Source organism: Rhagoletis zephyria, unplaced genomic scaffold, assembly GCF_001687245.7.
Source record: "Rhagoletis zephyria isolate East Lansing unplaced genomic scaffold, Rhagoletis_zephyria_1.1 Rzeph_scaffold_00224, whole genome shotgun sequence".
Taxonomy (NCBI): Eukaryota; Metazoa; Arthropoda; class Insecta; order Diptera; family Tephritidae; genus Rhagoletis; species Rhagoletis zephyria.
Window position 1 is genome coordinate 109,596 of NW_016157308.1, and position 18,305 is coordinate 127,900.

Consider the following 18,305-nt stretch of genomic DNA (forward strand, 5'->3'; position numbering starts at 1 on the left):
TAGAATGAAATGTAAGCAACTTAGTGGGGGCGATGGCTAAAGCCTATGAAGGATCAAACCCATTGGGTGTCATGAAAAATAAATTCCCGCCCTGATGAAATGGTGAGCTTAGGTATTTGGCGGGGTTGCCACATGTTTGAAAAATGAAAATCCACTTAATTCATCACTTAATTAAAATATGTATAGCAATGTCCGGCGAAGGAAAAAATACTGAAAATACTTTTGAAGAGGGCTGCCACCTGTTTGAAAGGTCTAACTCAATTAACTAATACAAAAAGGATATGAAATATAAAAATACCGTAGTCAAACGAAAGCATTGTTAAGAAATCCTTAGTTTGAACATTTGGAATGTTTGAAGAGGGTTGCCACGTGTTTAAAAAGGTACATTGAAATTATTCAATAAGTTGGATGAATTACTAAAAGATGGGTATAAATCCAAATGGGAAAATGCTCTATTCCTAACATTTGTTTAGGAGGGTTGCCATTTGTTCGAATAATCAAATTTAAATAAGTTCATCAGTTTATTGAAATACATGTACAATGTCAGACCAAAGAGATTTAAGAAGATTTTAGTTTGAGAATACTTTGGAAAAGGAATTTCAAAAATGGGCGGTCAAATTAAAATCCTTAGCCTGTCGATGAATGATAAAGTTGTATTTCTTTAATTAAGAACTCTTTTCATCGGTGTGGGTTGATTTGAAATTTGATGAAATTAAAAACATGTACTATGCGAGACTGCTCTGCATTTCACATTTGAAATATTTTTAAAGTTATTGGTAATTAGAATTTGTTTAAGATATTCCTAAATAGACTAAGTAAATTAGTAAGGCTTATGGAAATTCGAAGTTAACGCTAGTAAGTAATTTTCTTAGAAAATTTACGTGATAAAATATTTGCATTATTTACCTACCCAAATTGATATTAATCTACTCCAAAGTAAATCAAAACTGTAATTCTGGGAGATGGCAGTAGGAAAATTCCAAAAAACATTATGTTCCTGTGAATTTTTGGACCACGTTAATGTACACATTTATATGTAAGTACATAGTTTTATGAACGAATACAATTTGGCATGGAATTTATGATTCGTTAGTTTAGAACTAGCATATTTGACTTTGGCGTTTGATATTACGCAGTGCATATTTTTTTAGAAAATTAAATATGAATGTATGTATAGTTACATATCAACTTATGTAAATATATACCATCCCACCGAAATATTGTTTGCATAAAAATTCCACGTTAATATATATGTAAACAGTCAAACAAATGGAATACAAATAGAAACAAATTAAATCTCAGTGTAAATATTTAGGCAACAAAGCTTCTTATGCGGCATGTATACCAAAAGACACAAGACACAATAATTACATATACATATACAGTAGCAAACAAATAATGCAGATAACGGTTTGAATGAATTATTAAAAAAATAATATCATAAATAAATATCTATGAACAAATGTACATACATATGTACATACAAATTTGTGACTACAGTCATCGTGACGCTTATCTGCCCGCAGAACATTTGTGAGATCAGCAACATTTTTATTGCCAAACGCACAAATATTTACTTTCATAAAAACAAAAAACTAGGTATGTACGTATGTAGATATGTATGTAACAAGCGTAAACAAATTTGTAAAATTTATTAATTTATGCGATTAAATTTATAATTATTTGCATAATTAACGCATAAGTACATATTTATAATGTTCATGTTTGCCTACATACATATGTAGGAGGACATTAGGGTGTTCAAGAATTTTTTTGTTGCGAAATTTGACATTGAAAGTTATTCTCTTGAATGACAATTTTAAAATGATATCTTGTTTTTGTTATCTAAATTACCTTACAAATACTTCTCTCCGAAAATCCCAGCCAAACTCTTTAATTTTTAGTTGAAATCATCAAACGAACCAAACTGAGTATCACTGAAGTTAATATTCTTCATAAAATCCAATCCTAAACCGAGTACTTTGGTTACCTAGCGACCTCCGAGAATACTCAGTTTTACTCGGCTATGGCGAATCTCTGCTCGGGCGGACGACCCTCTTTTTCGCGATTATGTACCACCGATGGCTTCAAAATGGAACGCGGAGTTGTAGCAGGCGTGACTCCCTGAATCCCTGTAATTAGGGAGGTCTACTAATTTGCCCGATTTTGCAAGTGTTTGTTAATTTAAAAATAAAATTTCAAACAGATGGCAACCCTACCCAAACTTATTTTTGGCCGCAAACTTTCCTAAGCCTCTTTAGTTTGATACTCATATTGAAATAATTAATTTATCTTATCAATTAAATCAAATTGGAATTTTCAAACAGGTGGCAACCTTCCACAATATAATTTGCGACTCTAAGCCTCCTTAAATGTATTTCTTTAGACAGCCATGTTGGAAAATTTACTTTGTCTTTTCAATTTATTTAAACTGCGATTTTCGAACAGGTGGCAACTCTCTAATTGTTTTTTCTCCTATATTATAATTTAGACCTTTAGCAATGTATCGGTGAAAACTGCATTGGATTCCATCATTAGTTTTCGACTGATGAGCGTGAAAACATACCTACATACATATAGACAGACGGACAGACAGACAAAAATTTCAAAAATTTTTGATTTGGCTTCTGTTGCTCTAATAAAGACCCCCATATTAATTTTTCTTTAATATCTATAATGTTCAGGTCGGTCTGTTACAATTTTGTTATAAACTTATACAACAAAAAATAAAAATAAATTGTGAAAATTTGTTAATAAATATGTGGTGCAGTTATAATTTTTTCGATCACTGTATCTATAAACATATTTGCATGCGTGAAGAATATCTTTGCTATGACAACTTCTCCAACTTCAAAACAATTGACTCATTTGCTTGGCTTTAAACATTCCCCTCCATTGGTTTGCAAAAATTATCTTCTATGAATTTCATCACTCGAATGACATTTCATCGCTACGTGTCTCCTCCGCCAAGTGGAATGGCTTGCAGAAGAAAGTTGTTTGCACTTTGAATACGTGCGAGTGCAGCCAACTGTGTTTAATGAATTGTATTGTAAATTTCTTGCACTGTTTGTCCGGCGAGCGACAGTCATAAAGAATTTATGACATATCACATAGCATCGGTCGCAATCATGTGATTTTAATATAACATTTTTAAATACAAGTTAAATATATATACAAGAAAATGAAGGCAAAATTAAGAAATCAAAAGCGAGAATGGCTCCAAAATAATATAAAAATGTCCAGCCTCGATTGACAAGTTGATATTTGTCTGCAAACATTTATGCTTTTAATTTTTTAAATTTGTTTATAAAATTTATATTTTTAAATATTTAAATTTTGTTTAATGCCATATTTCAACTTATGCGGGTCGAGTAAATATTTACGTAAGTAAATCCCTTATTTTCAAAGAACAGATTAAAATTAAAGTAAATTTCTTTCAAGAGAGTTTGCAGCTGCTTAGATTTATTAATTTTTTTATGCACAACAAATTTCAATTTACTTGCATACATAAGTAAGTATACATTTTTTAGTGCCTAGTTGTATGCGCATTAGGGTGGTCCACAAACAGTAAAGTCGGAATTGTAATGCTCTCACCCCCTAGGATTGTTCTATAATGCAAAAGTATACCCCTATTTTTTAATTTTGAATACAAAAAATTTTTAGCGACCTCTAAAAAATATTGATTTTCAAGAATTCTATACCATTTCTACGAAAAGTTGGTTTTCCCCCATATAAAAATACATGGAAAACTTTTGGCGCTTTGAGCGACCTCTAAATTTTTTTTGATTTCAAAATAAAAAATTAAGGGTATATTTTTTTCGGTATAGAACAATTCTAGGTGGTGCGAGCATAAAAATTCCGACTTTTTCACGTGTATTTTTGGACCACCCTAATGCGCATACATACAAATGTACTTATATATCAGTGCAATAGAATATGCTTGTCTCATCGTTGTTCAAATATTGGTTTGGGAGATTTTGAAATGTTTATAAGGAAATATTTACAGATAAGATTAAATGAGATTTCGGTGAAAAGCTAAATTAAATAGATAAATTTTGAGAAAAAAAGAAATATAAACAACAAAGTGCTATATATACTGCAAGGTGAAAAAACAAAATTTTGAAAAATAATAAATTGTTTTTTGTTTTGCGATAACAAAAATTTGTCATTAAAAGAATATGGTGAAAAAATATAGATGCATAACTTTTTTGCCTCTTATGGGCTTAAAATGCTTAATGTATAATTAAATTAGTCTTGCTACTAGTGATATTTTTGTAAACTAAAACCCGTGCCATATTTCCAATTATTGAGTGTCCACTCGAGTACCTGCCTTCAGCTCCTGGTAACACTAATAACAAGGTTCCCACAACGGGTGCTACTATAGGGTACATTTTAAGCCTCTAACGCTTCAATAGGCGGGCCATTTTAAGAAAAGGGCAAACACATACACGAAACAGGCATATAAAGGGTTAAAATGTTTTACAAAAACATTTGCCATTAAATTCTCCTATAAGTCTCTGAACACACCAAAGCTCAAAATTCATATTCCCTGTCACATACAGCTTTTTAGCAGAAGAACTTGTCTTCCGGGTACAAATTTGAGCTTTTCGACGGCCTAAAAATACTGTGTCGCATTGCAAGCTATTTAAACTGGAATACATTTTATTCGTTGCAGTGAAACTCTAATTTGACCCACCAGTTTGGGCCAAATTTCGTCCTCTGCTACCGCCATATGGGTAACGAGTGTTTCTTTAACTTGTTGTTGCTCTTGTAGCGACTACAACAACCCCAGATTGGTTAGACCCTCAATCGTTGTCGTCAAACTCAACTAACGGGAGACCCAAGAAGCGTGCAGCTTTTAAGGGTCTGCCCATAAGGACAGAGGCGTTAGTTGAGTGGGGTTTTGTGGGCATGCGAAGAGATGTCTTGAGTCGCGCTCAAGTAGGAGCTTAACCTTCTGCAGTAGCCAGAGCGAAATTGGGCTATTGTGTTCCGAGCCTCCCGCGCCAGACGAAGCTCTGTCTCGTCCACGTCGGGTTGTCTGCCCAAAACGGCATTCACAGATCGAGAGTCTATATAACTCGAGATTGACTCCCTGTAAATGCCGTTTAAGGCCTGTAGATTGCTTTATGAACCTCTGGACTTCGTCCGTCAGTTCGTATAGATGCTTTTTGCCATGCCATGGCGAGGGTTCTTCGGCAAGCAAATGTCTGTTCGGGTGCCCACGTCGGTGACACCCTACCAAGAATTGCTTGCAGAGCATTGTGTTATGCTCCTTGATTGGAAACATATGGGCCTCGTCTAGCAAGTGATGTTGCGCCGACATCAGAAGGCAACCGGTCGCTGGCCGGAGTGCCGTGTTTTGGCAAGTCATCTACTGCGTCCTGCTAGTCCCCGGCACCACACAAGCGCTGTATAGTTCAATATGTTGCCAACAACGTGTCTTTATCTTTGCCCCAGGTGCTGCCGGCCTGAAAATCTTGTTCCGGCTTTTTACTCTATTGATAACTGCGGTTGTATGTGCCGAGAAGGAGAGCAGACTGTCGAAAATTAGTCCAAGGATTTTCGGGTTATTCACCGTCGACGTGAATATCCAGCTGCAATCTGAACTCCTTCGTCCAGGTGGCGAAAATGGTTGCTGAGGAGAAGCGAGAAAGCTCGGAGAGGTAGCCCTTTACTTTCGAGCACAAGTCTTCAATTCCATTCCCAGGCGCCATTACCAAGCAGACAATCGGAACTCCCTATGGTGGTTGAGGGAGCTTGGAAATATGGAATTGTTTGATTCCTGGGTTTGCCCGATTTGTCTATAAAAATTACTGACGAGTGTCGGCCACTCAGATAATAATTGCTTAAGTAGTTTTAAGTTTAAGAAAATTCAAATATGTATTCTTTTATTTCCTATTTACGCGCCAGTTGTTTTGCTTTTGTTGATATTTAGATAAATTAACATGTAATTTGTGTGTTTATTGGTACATATTTACATTTCTAATCTTTTACTCAAACAGTAGCAAGTTTATTTAAAGCAAAGTGCTGCACTATATTTCCCCAGCACGTGAAAACTAATCAAAAAAAATAGTAATATGTATAAAAAGAACATTCAACAATTCTTGGAAAGGACTTTCACTTTCTCATTGTTTATTCGTAGTAAAAGAGGAAAATATTTAACTTAGTAATAACGCAATTGCGGTCTAATAAATAAATCGCGGTAAATATTTTCTCGGAATTTAAAATAAAAATAAATATTTTGGTACCCAACTCAATGCAGATGAAAAACAAAAACGGTTGATGACAGTTATGCGCTCTACAAAAAAAATTATGGATTTTAAAAAGGCTAAAAAATTATTTTATATAAATTTATTTTAGTCAGAGAGGGAATTGATCATGTGATAAATGGTTTGTACTGTATATGTATGTAAATGATTCGTATGTCTGAGCCATAAAATAACTTTTTATTACTAGCTACGTAATATAAATTTTATATACATATGTATCTCCGCACTATTTATTCTATTGTACGTATGTATGTATGTATATCTGCATTGATTTTAACTATTTTTTATGGAGACACAACCACGCTGCTGTTTTCCGCATAACAAAAAACAAAAAAAAAAACGAATTCTTACTGTGGTTTGTGCTACTGACACTTGGCATTATTTTAACCCAACAGTAACTCTCTGCAATTCCGCAGTTCCAGACCGGGTCGACCGCCGAAACGTGGCCCCGTCGGTTTGTCGCTGCCGCCCACACACTTGTCGCAACATCCGCAATTGAAGAAGCATCGATTGGATAATGGTGACTACGCTTACGAGAATGGGCATATTGGTGGTGAGTAAACAAATTTGTATACTATTTCCAGCTCTATTTTGTGTCAGTGACAAATTTTTGTTAAATTTTTGTTACGGAAAAATATATGAAAAAGTTTTCATTTTTCAGCTACAAATGTTTTGTCACCAATACAGAATTGAGCTGTTAATGTACATAAATATAAATAAAAAATAAGTCGAAAATTGTTTTTCTAAACTTTGCTTTAATTATTTATCTCAAAAACATTTTTTGTTTTCAAACTTTTTCTTAAGTTTCTTCTTTTTTTAATTTGTATCGTTAAAAAAAAATCTAACACAGAATTAAAAGGAACAATTGTGCGAAATTTTTGGTCTACATTTTTTTCTTTAAGCTTACATTTTATTTTCTGAATTTATTTGTAAAAAGTTTGTTTCTTTTCCTATCATAACTTTCCTAGATAGAAAAATGTTAAAACTAGTTTCCAAATAAAACAATTTCCCTTAAATTTTGCTGTTATAATTGTTCTTAATAAAATTGATTCCTTAAAATGTCTTTCTTTTAAATTATATTCTTGATTTTTTAAGTTTTTTATTAAAACTTTTTCTAAACAGTTTTCGTCAAAATTGTCCTGTTTTTGTCACACTTAAAATTTTTTATTTTAACTTTTTTCTCAAAAATTTTATTCAACGTTGTAATTTTTTTACAAATTAATTTCTTCGAAAAAATTTTTCTAAATTTATTTTTATTTAAAATTTTTCCAACAATTTTTATTTTATAATGGGGGTTTAAAATATTTTCCGCTTTTTTAACAATTATTTATTTTTTTTTAATTTTGCCCAATTTTTTTACACTTTTTTCTTACATAATTTTTTCTTTAAAGTTTTCCTTTTTTAAGATGGTTTTAATAGAAATTTTTAATATTTTAAAGTTGTTTCATAACTTTTTTTTCTTGTTTTTTGCTCTTAAGTTTTTTATACATTTTTCCCAAAAGCTTTTTTTATAAATATTTATTTCTTAACATCATCCTTTTTCTTATAATATTTTCTTCTCACAGTTTCCTAAATTAAAACTGCCTTCCACTTAAATTTGTATAGACATCTACTTAAAATTTTTAGTCTCTTAAACAAATTTTTTTTTAAATATTCTTTCTTTAAAACTTTTAAATTAATTATTTTCTACGTTTTTTAGTTATTTTTGTTATTATTCGTTGCTCCTTTGATTTGAGTTAGATTTTGTCTATAACTTTCCTAATTAAAAATTGTACCTTCTCATTTTGAAAACATTTATTTTTTATTTTTAAAACTTTATTTCAGAAAAATTGTCCATTCTCAAAAGATCATGTTTCTTAAAAAAGTTTTTTGAAAATTTATTTTATTTTTCAATTTTTGAACATAGAAAATTGGAATCATGATATTCTATCAACTTATAACTTCATATAAACAGGGCTAAAAATGTTTTATTCAGCTTTAAATTCTCCAAGCTTAGAGTCTAAGCGAGCTTTCACTCTAATGTCTCTTTCGATAAATAAATCAAATCTCTAAATTTCGCTGTAAAAAGTTGCGATTTTCACATTTCCGCGCATTTCTCATACATTTCCTCTCAAGCAAAATTTCCCATTCGAAATGCGAGAAGGCCAAATCGAAAACTCAACTCACAAATCAATCAAAACTCATCGCCAGCAGCCGTTGAATTCGCACAGAAAACAAGTAGGCTACAATGCCATAAATACTAGTTTTCATTTGTTTGTGAGGCACCTTCGGCAAGACATCATCAATGGCAAAACTGATAATAGCAGCAACAAAAAAAAAAAATAAACTGCCAACAAAGCCAAACCACAATTGCAAACAATAAACAACAATAAGTAATTGCAGCGACGAATGCAGCAAAACTGTTAATAATCCGCGCGCATTCAAAAAAGAATGAAACACAAAAGAAATTCAAACAAAAAATTCATAAACCCCAAAACTGTGGAATAGTACCTGAGAATGCAAAGAAAAGTATCAGTTCCAGGTTTTAGCTGAAAAATCACTGTAATTCCACAGAAACATAATTCATGGCTCGCTGGCTGACTGGACTTGGCTGAGAGCTGGTTGGTTCGGTTGTTTAGTTGGCTATGTACGATGTCGTTCCCGTTTGCCTGTCGGCTAGCCGATTGTTGTTTGATTGTCCGTTTGTGTTTGGCTGCCATTATTATTATGGCGGCATACCACGAATATGTTTGCGGTATGTGGTAGATATTTATTATTTCTGCTATGCATTTAGGTATTCATCTACTTATCTGTCTGCTCTGATAGCAGGCAGTGTTGCACAATTGCACATCCGAAATGGCATGGAAAGAAATGTAGTACTGCCATGAAATGAAATCATTTTAAGCCTCGCAGGAGTGATCGTGCAATGGGAATTGTGCGGATTATTTATTTGCAGATTTCTGGGATGTTTTGCGGTATGTATTGATTTTGATTGAGCTACGGCACAGTGGTTTTGAACTGCTATGGAAATATATACATACATAACTAGTTGGAAGAAACTTTCATTCCAGAATTTCTGTTATAGATGACTTTAACTTATCAGTCACCACTGCGGTTTGAGCTCCACCGGAGAAATGCGCGCCTGCTGTTCAAACTGGAAAATCGTGCGGTTATTCCACCTAGTCATTCTCCAAAGAGCACTTGCCATAATATTTAAAGCAGTGTGGATCAAGTGTGATATTTCAATTTTACCACATGAAATCCAATCGCACTGTGTTCTACTGAAAAGCTCAAGTAACTCGGTTTACCTACTTGGATCATTGTGGGCCAGAAAGACTTTGAGATTGCATTTACTGTAGCTTTCGCGCAGTGTGCGCTGAGGTAACATAGGTAATCCTACTCTCTCCTTGATCTCTGCGTCTACTAATAGCGATCTCTGCCTAACAAATTCATTTGCCAAGGTATAGGTAACCACTGATCTCCTTCCCCGACGATTTCCACTTCTTTCTCGACCAATAAGCTCTCTTAATAGGATGAAAAACTTTCGAGATAAAACACCTCATTTGAAATTTCCGTCCCTTAGAAAGTTCTTTCTTTGGTGAAATCATATAGTCCTCAGAAATTTTACAAGGGCGTTTTGGAGCCATAGAGCTTATGGGGGCCTTTGGCTGAGGTGCAAAAGCGAATACATATGTCGATCATTCGTCTAAATTCCTGTAACAATGTCAGATGGCTTCTCAGCCCGAAGGCTCCTGCATTTATCTCTACACGCCGACTAATGACGTAGACCTCCGCCTGGAAGATTCTGGAGAATTCCACATAGGCTCTAAAAACCTTATACTGGAGCCCGTGATACCTGCCTCAATGCCTTCTGAATTTTCAAGGGGACTAGATGTGCTCCAGGCAACTTTGCTGCAAAAGACTCTATTGAAAATTTCTTCTCAAAAAAACAGCAACCATGTACATATCAATTTTCCATGTCTCTTGATAATAAGACCTTTCCTTTGCCAAATACATATGTACTTCTCTGGCTAATTTTAAGAGAGTAGGCTTAGCTGTCTTCTCAAGGGTGAAGTATAGCGGCTTAAGCTCGAGAATATCTATAGTGCTATTATTGGAAATGTGCGCGTTGCTACTGTAATAAATAAAAAGGATATACGCTTAAGTTTGGTAAGACATGGTTTCACTGTGGTTAGGGTAATTCTAAAAGCGATTAATGCCTAGCCCTGGAGCTCTGGATATGGTCGCTTCCACATATATCGGCCATAGAAGTTTAGATATCCAGATTAGATCAAGAAACTTCCTCAGGGACGGCTCTGGCCACGATTCCAACCAATGCTGTATTCTTCATACCTGGAAACGGTACTTTTTAACAAAGAGAACGATTTCCTTTTTGGGCCGTTAAGACCGACTTTGGCGCACCGGCCTTTCCGTAAGTCGAATCCTCTTTGTATTATATCGCAGAGGATACTGTCAAACCTTCCTCTACTTGTATCAGCCGAAGCTATTGTCAGATAAAATTTATAGAAGTTCGTCCAGCACTAGGCTCCACAAGTAAGGTGGTAGTACACCTGTTGTGGGCATTTCTTTTTGTTTTTTTATGTACACGTTGTCCTTGATGCCAGTTTAAGTGTTATCAGTGACGGACTCGAAACCCCTGAGCATTAGAGTGACGAAGTTTTGTATCCTTCATCTCTTATAAACAGGACCTTGGCAACCATAAAGTATTTCTGATGCCTTTGTTCATCATTTCCTCAGGTGGGGTTTCCTTGAAAACTTTCCCTTAAAATGGCTTTTTCTTTGGCGCCACATTTTGATCTATATAAAATATATATTGAAATAATAAAATACTGTATGAAAATTCGTATGCCTGCTTTCTTACGGCAAAGTGCCTGAATAATCTTTAGCTACTGCCCACTGTGCGCAAGCCTGAACAGCAATTTGGTCAGACTTTATGACGATTACGATTGGGTTGCAAAGGTATACGCATTTGATTTGCGATTTTGCTGCCATTGCCAAAGCAAATCATCATAAAACTTGCTCAATGAGAACTATGTAAGTGCATTGAATAAATGTATGGCTGACTGGTCGATTGGTCGATTGAATGACTGACTGACTGACTGACTGCTTGGTCTGACCGCAGCACCAGCAGCAAAGGAAATCTTAAAAGATAAACGGCGCAGTTTTTTTTTAACAAATTGTACAGAGAAATCGGCTTAAATTTATTGTTGCAGCCGCAGTGACCGGAAAACAAGATGGGTGCGTGATGTGCACGATGGCATTCGAGAAGAAATGGAGCTAAAAGCAGAACTTTAATACTTATGCAGCCGCAATAATTTGTATTGCAGTTTGAATATCACAAAATCGATTTTGCTAAATGTAATCCATAGGCATAGTTTGGCGGGGTTTCGGAGGGGATGTTCGCTATTTTGGGAAAAGACATGTGAGCATATCATGGGTGAAAGTAGTTGCAGAACTGCCTAAATAATTTTCAAGAAGCAGCTGCGTTCGGTTGTGATATGGGTTTTAGTTACTTTCTGATTTGATGAAAGTCACGGTGGCAGGTTAGATGAAGTTGTTGTTGTTACCGATTTTCCTAATAACTAATAAAAGGAACTTGGCAGGTGAATTCGAAAATCCAATTAACTAGATTATAGATTATCTGTCTGAGCCAGGTCTTGAATTACAAGGAATACTGCGTTCTAAGTTTTCTCCCTCGGTATATATGGTTCTCGAAGAAGACAAACTGAGATCACAAACGGATTCCGGTCCTACAAAGACAGTTGAGGTTACTTCGAACCCGGATTAACCTCGTATCCAGTAAAGTATAACAGTAGTGTTCGTTATCAAAAGTTGAAATGTGTCAAAGAAGTCTTTGACAAACTTCGATTTGATCCAATACTTAGTCCAAAAGTATTTAGTTAGTTTCACCTAACGAAACACCGCGTACCGAAGTATTTAAGTAGACGCTTTGCTTCACTAAATTCCGCGTACAAAAGTATTTACACTTTGTCTATTATAAATACTGGATACAAAAGTTCATAGTAGTTAAGGCTTTACTAAATACTAAATACTTGCTATTTAATCAGAGTAAAAATAAAGATTTTCAGAATTTTCGAGACTGCTCTGTGATGTCTAGAATTTTCGAGACTAGTTCGAGATTTTTGAGATTAATAGCATTGTGGGGACAATATCTGAATTCTCGGGAATATTTCGGTATTTTCGAGACTTATTCAGAGTTTTCGGGACTGTTGCGGGATTTTCGTGACTACTGCGAGGATTCTAGAATTTTTGGGGGTTTTCGAGGCGGCTTCAAGATTTTTCAGATTCTAGGTTTTTTGGGTTTTTTAAAACTAAATATATCGGCAAATATAAATAAATATATCGATAAATATCAATAAATGTATTGAAAAAATTATGGATAAATATATTGATTAAAACATCGATAAATATATCGCTAAAAAATGTATAGAAGTCTATTGGTAAAAATATCGATAAATATATCGATAAATATATCTGTAAAGATATAAGTAAATATATCGATAAAAAAGTCGGTTAACATATCGCCTAAAAATCGATAAATTTGTCGATAGATAAATATGACGAAAATTCCGAAATGGGTCCGAAAATCTTGAAATAGTCTCGAGAATCCGAAATAGACTCGAGAATCTCGAAATAGACTTGACAGTCCTAACTTAGTCCCGAGGTAGTTCTCAAATTGAACATGGTGAGAACGGGTGTGATTAGTTCAGTTGTGGTGAGTTAAGGTTTGGTGAATTTAGGCGGGGGGTAGATTCTGTAACGACTTAGCGACAGTTTCCCGATCGGTATCGTATTTATTGACGTATGATATGAATATTTTTATGTCAACAAGTGCGATAGCGATATCTGAAACTTGTCGCTAACTGAATACAGAACCTCCCTTCTGGTGTGATGAGTAGATTTGAGGTGAAGTGAAGTGAGGTGAAGTGTTTTGCGGTGAGGTTAGGTTGAGGTGAGTGAGAAGTAAGGTGTTAATTTCTCTAAATTTCTCCTAAATCATAAAATATTTATTTTAAAAGTATTTAGCCATCAAGACTAAATGCATTGGTACTATATTGCATTGGTACTATATTGCATTGGTAGTATTTTGCATCTCCAAAGTATCCGAGTACTTTGGACAAGAGTATTTAGCGCCCGCTAAGTATTTCCATTTTCTGTGCTTTGATATCTAGCAGCCATTAAATACCTAAGTATTTTTTACTTGAGTATTTAGCAAACTCCCAACTGGTACTTTAAATACAAAGGTATTTATTTAGGGATGCCGATCACTGTCTTGAACCATCTGGGTACCAATGTACCTGGTATGAGCTGGTATGCGAATTATCTCCAGGCGCTTTCTGCCAAAGCCGATTTCTTTGGTCATTATATTTCACATTATTTCCACTACATGATTTTCTACATAACTTCGATTTTTTTATTGATTTCTTCACAATGCATAGACTGAATGTATTTATGAGTGCAATTACACGCACTTATTTACTTCAAATCGTTCATTCTTCTTTATTTTTAATTTCAATTTCTGACATTCAAAACGCCTCCAACTTCGATTACCCAACAACAACAATTACAAATAAAATACCAACTATAATAAAATACAATACAATAAAGTTTCACAACGCAAATGCGTTCATGATTTGTCGAAAATTCTACTTTCAATCTTTGATTCGAACATTCAATTTACACAAATCGGCAATTCTTTTTAAGATTTCTTTAGAAGTCCATCGACTGACGACCGGCTGGCTGGCTGTCTTACTATACACATTCCATAATGCGTTGAGTGCATCTCTCATTGCTACTTTTTTTTTGTTGTGTATTTCGATTTTAAAATTTTGTTTTCTACCTTTGCCAAATTTGCGTTGTCATTCATCGTCAGCGGCGTTTCTTTTACATCAGCACATCTTACATTTGTTCATACGAGCATATGGTTGTTATTGATTTGTAATAAAATGTTATTATCTACAGTTAAATGCTTGTAATGGAAGCCGCGCTTTGCTCAGCGCTCAGTTGAGTGATTCAGTGAGTGAGTTATGGGCGTTGATTTTTGGGTGATATGCAAGTTTTATTTGAAGCGCCATGCATTAGTTCAGCTGGCTCCCAGGACGGATAAAAGGCATCATTAACAGAACTAAGAAATTGATCTGATTCGGAGTTTCATTTAGAATTGTTGTTGCTTTCTTAAAATCTCATAGGTTAAAATATTTATGAAGATCGCATTGAAGATTCTGTTTGATCCGTTCTTAATAGGTGAGTAGTTGTTGGAGGGAATCAGTTTTCCGAGTTGTGTGCCTTAAGCAAGGCTCTTACAAAGTGCTGAATGTACAGCAGCACCCTTCACCGGTTACAAGTCCAAATAAACTCTCGAAAATTTACTGTTCATGGCTGTAATATCGACTCGTATCTAGATTCTAGAAATATGCAATTAATTTGAACTTCTTCGTGAGAATATTTGTCACCTAAAAATGAATACCAGTAAGCTACTTATAAGCGGCAAGACTAAGCGGGGTGGGCTTTAAGTTCGCCTCAAGCTATGGACACTCCAGTATTCTAAAAGGCTTCGAGTTTCTACCGACCCGGACAGACCACTGCACGCCGGTTTGAGGTTCGAGGTCCGAATGCACCTTTGACCATCTACATTCTAGCGAGAGAGGACTTGGAGGGGTGCAGTATCTTGAATCGTGGTCCTGTAAACTTATTTACAGATGGTTTGAAGTTGAATGGGAAGGTGGGGGGAGGTATCTTTTGCGAATAACGCTCCATCAACCTGAAATTTAGGTTACCGGATCATTGCAGTGTCTTGCAAGCAGAGGTAGCCACCAATAAAAGAGGCTGGTTGCTTTCTAGTGTAACACCTTTTAAGGAGGTGAATATTTATTCCGACAGCCAAGCAGCTCTCACGGCTCTTGGCTTCTTGAAAGATAAGCTGGCAAGACAGGGAACCCTTGAGATATAATTTCGGATAGAGAAAGTCTGGGCGTTCCCCTGATCTGGTGGGATCTGCTTCTGGACAGATGTGTGTTTATCTCAACACCTGCTGATCTGATGCCCTGCCTTTGCGAACCTAAGGCTTAAGCACCTTGGGCCGAACTTTTTATCACACTCGCTGTCAGCTTTCGGAAATGGACATCAGTCGCTTGAAGAGTTTCGTTGCGAGCACGGAGCGCATCGCTTACAAGCAGCAATAGGTGTCGTCATTCTCCCTTACTTTCCCGCTCTTATTCGAAGAAAGTCATTTTATCTTTTATTTAAGCTACAAACTATGTTGTTTTAAACTCGTACTATTTTTCGTTTGCGACATATTTTTAGCTCATAAAAGCCATAATTTTCTCTATTCATTCCAACTTTCTCGTTTATCGGCAATTATAATCAAGTATACATGACAATTTTTAAATACCCTGTGTATCGATTCTAAATCCAATCAATCAGATATTGCAAGATATCTGTTTTATGTATAATTATTTCTATTTAGACTTCCTTTTTAAAAAATAATTAAATGTTTCTTGAATAATTTTATTGACTCAAATCATTAATGCCCATACACTTCTATGGACATAAATGTTAATGTCATGCAATTAATTGTAAGCGGACATTCATGCACTTGGGTACATTTTAATTCATATACATATAGTTATGTGAGTAAAACAATTACGCCAAGGTCAGTGTGGCCAGATACCGAAAATCAAAAAAAAAAAAATAAAAAAATAAAAAATCATACAAAATGCTACAAAATTCATCAGAAAATTACGGTTGATATTACGAAAATGTGACAATTTAACAAAATTGTAATTTACGCTAATTCGATTTTTTCCCAGCGGAGTCAAGCAAATGCCAGCAAAAACATGTATCTACAAATGAATATATTACATATAAACATTCATATGTTTGTCATTATATGCAACCACACGGCTGTAGAGAATATCAATGCTACATATGTATCTATATAAAACACTTGCCGACATTTTAGCCATTTGTCCAACCCGACTGGCGATTAGACAGCCGGCGAACGCCCGACCTAGCAATGTGGCCGGTCAGTATGTTTACATCCAAGTCTCAGACAAAGTTTAGTCTGCACATGTAGAGACATATATATATGTATATACATATGTATATAAATTAATAAATTGCTTTTGTATGTACATATGTATGTGTGGTCAGCTACCAGACAGTGTTATTTGCGTATACACAGGTGGGCCTTTATTATTATCCCAACCATGCAGACATACAAAAAAAAATATTTATTTACATACACATGTATACATATGTACAAATATACATACATATGTATATCGATATAATTTTTGGCATGTGTTGGTGAGCACTTTAATTTTATAATAGAGTTTCAATGATTGTCCGTCCGCCTATTTGTCTCACGCAACTTAGAACTGTCTGTATTGCCATATGTGTTAGACTACATACATACATACATAGATATGTACAAACATACATAAATATATCACATACGGTATGGAATTATAAAATTTTTTACATGTATATATGTAGTTTTTATTCAATATATTTATGTATGCACATTAGACTGTATCACTTCCCATACAAAAAAAAAAAAATGGTTACCGTTTTTCCATTGGAATTATAAAATCTGTCATAGTTGAAGACTTGCACCAAAATATTTCGGAAAAATATTAAGATTGGACCAATTTGAAAATACCTTCAAAACTTGAGTTTTCTATCAATCAAAATTGAAAATATTTAAAAACATATTTCAACTAATAACTAATCCATAACTAATAATGACATTTTAGATGCTGTTTTTGAACTTTTTCAAAGATTGATTTAGATAAAGTTGAATAACTCAGTCAAAACGTTACCGATTTGTACTTGTGAGGAATTAATGAAGAGGTACTTTTTCACCCTTTTTTCGTTGCATATATTTCAATAAAAGTATGAAAGAGAAAGGTAAGATGAACGAGCGTCATTCCAAATTGAATTAAGATGTGTTGATATTAAAAAAAAAAAAAATAGGACGTGATTGAGTTTCTTTGAAAAGAAATAATAAAGGTGAGAAAACACCTTTTCACTAATATCTCGTAAGTCTAAAATGAAAAAAGTTATAAAAAACGGCATTTAAAAATGTCTTTATAATGATTTCGTTCAAAATATTTTTATGGAGATTTTTTAAGCTTAAACTGTTTTGTCTTCTAAGAGGATTTTTTTTTGAAATCCTTTAAGAACTTTTAACCTTTAACTATTTTTATTCACAAAAAGTCGATTTTTGGAGGTATTTTCAAACCCGAAATATTTTGGTGGAAGTCTTCAAATATACTCGATTTTGCAACCCCGGCGGAAAAACCCCAATTTTTTTTTTAGTGAGGCGAGTCTAATGTGCATACTTGCCTAACAATATCCACATTAGGGTGGTGCGGAAAGAAAAAAATTTGCGTTTCGAAATTCTAATAGCCCACTAGAATAGAATAGCACTAACATTTTTTATTTTTTTTAATTCGTTTATGATTTCCGCCTCGCCTTTTTGATACAAATTTTGAGTTTTTTGTAAATTTTAAACAAATAACGTAAGTACATAATCAAATAGAACAATTTCAGGCATGCTACAAAATATCGCTGATTTTTGGCATTTTTTTTTATTGATGGTGTTATTCATTTCGTTCCATACAAATTATGTAGATACTCGTATGTTCGCTAAGGTTTTTATATGGAGAATATGAGCAACACTTTTAACAAAAAAAAGTGTTAAGAACCAAGAGTATGTCTTAGCTTAGAATTTACGAAAATTTCAAAATTTCAAATAAAAAAATGTAGGCAGAAAATATTAACCGATTTAAACAAAAATTTATTAGAATTTCGAAACGCAAAATTTTCCGTTTCCGCTCCGCCCTAAAACACATTCATATGCACTTTTGAGTACTACCTTACTTTTTATGCAGGCACAAAACACAATTTATGTACTTATATTTATTTCAAAAGACATGTGTGTATTTAGTATACATACATATAATTATATAAACATATGTACATACATATATATGTGTACATTCATAC

At 34.2% G+C, this 18,305-nt stretch overlaps 1 protein-coding gene across 12 annotated transcripts in view; it reads left to right on the plus strand.

Annotated features, from left to right (window-relative positions):
• dac (dachshund family transcription factor) overlaps positions 1-18,305 on the plus strand; it is a 72,312-nt gene that overhangs the window by 36,500 nt on the left and 17,507 nt on the right. For 8 of the 12 annotated variants that reach the window (XM_017609440.1, XM_017609439.1, XM_017609441.1 and 5 more), the window contains one exon: positions 6,668-6,825. In XM_017609440.1, the coding sequence (XP_017464929.1) occupies positions 6,668-6,825 (158 nt within the window). The remainder of the gene's footprint in view (positions 1-6,667; positions 6,826-18,305) is intronic. The other 4 variants (XM_017609444.1, XM_017609448.1, XM_017609447.1 and 1 more) reach the window with 2 other exon arrangements.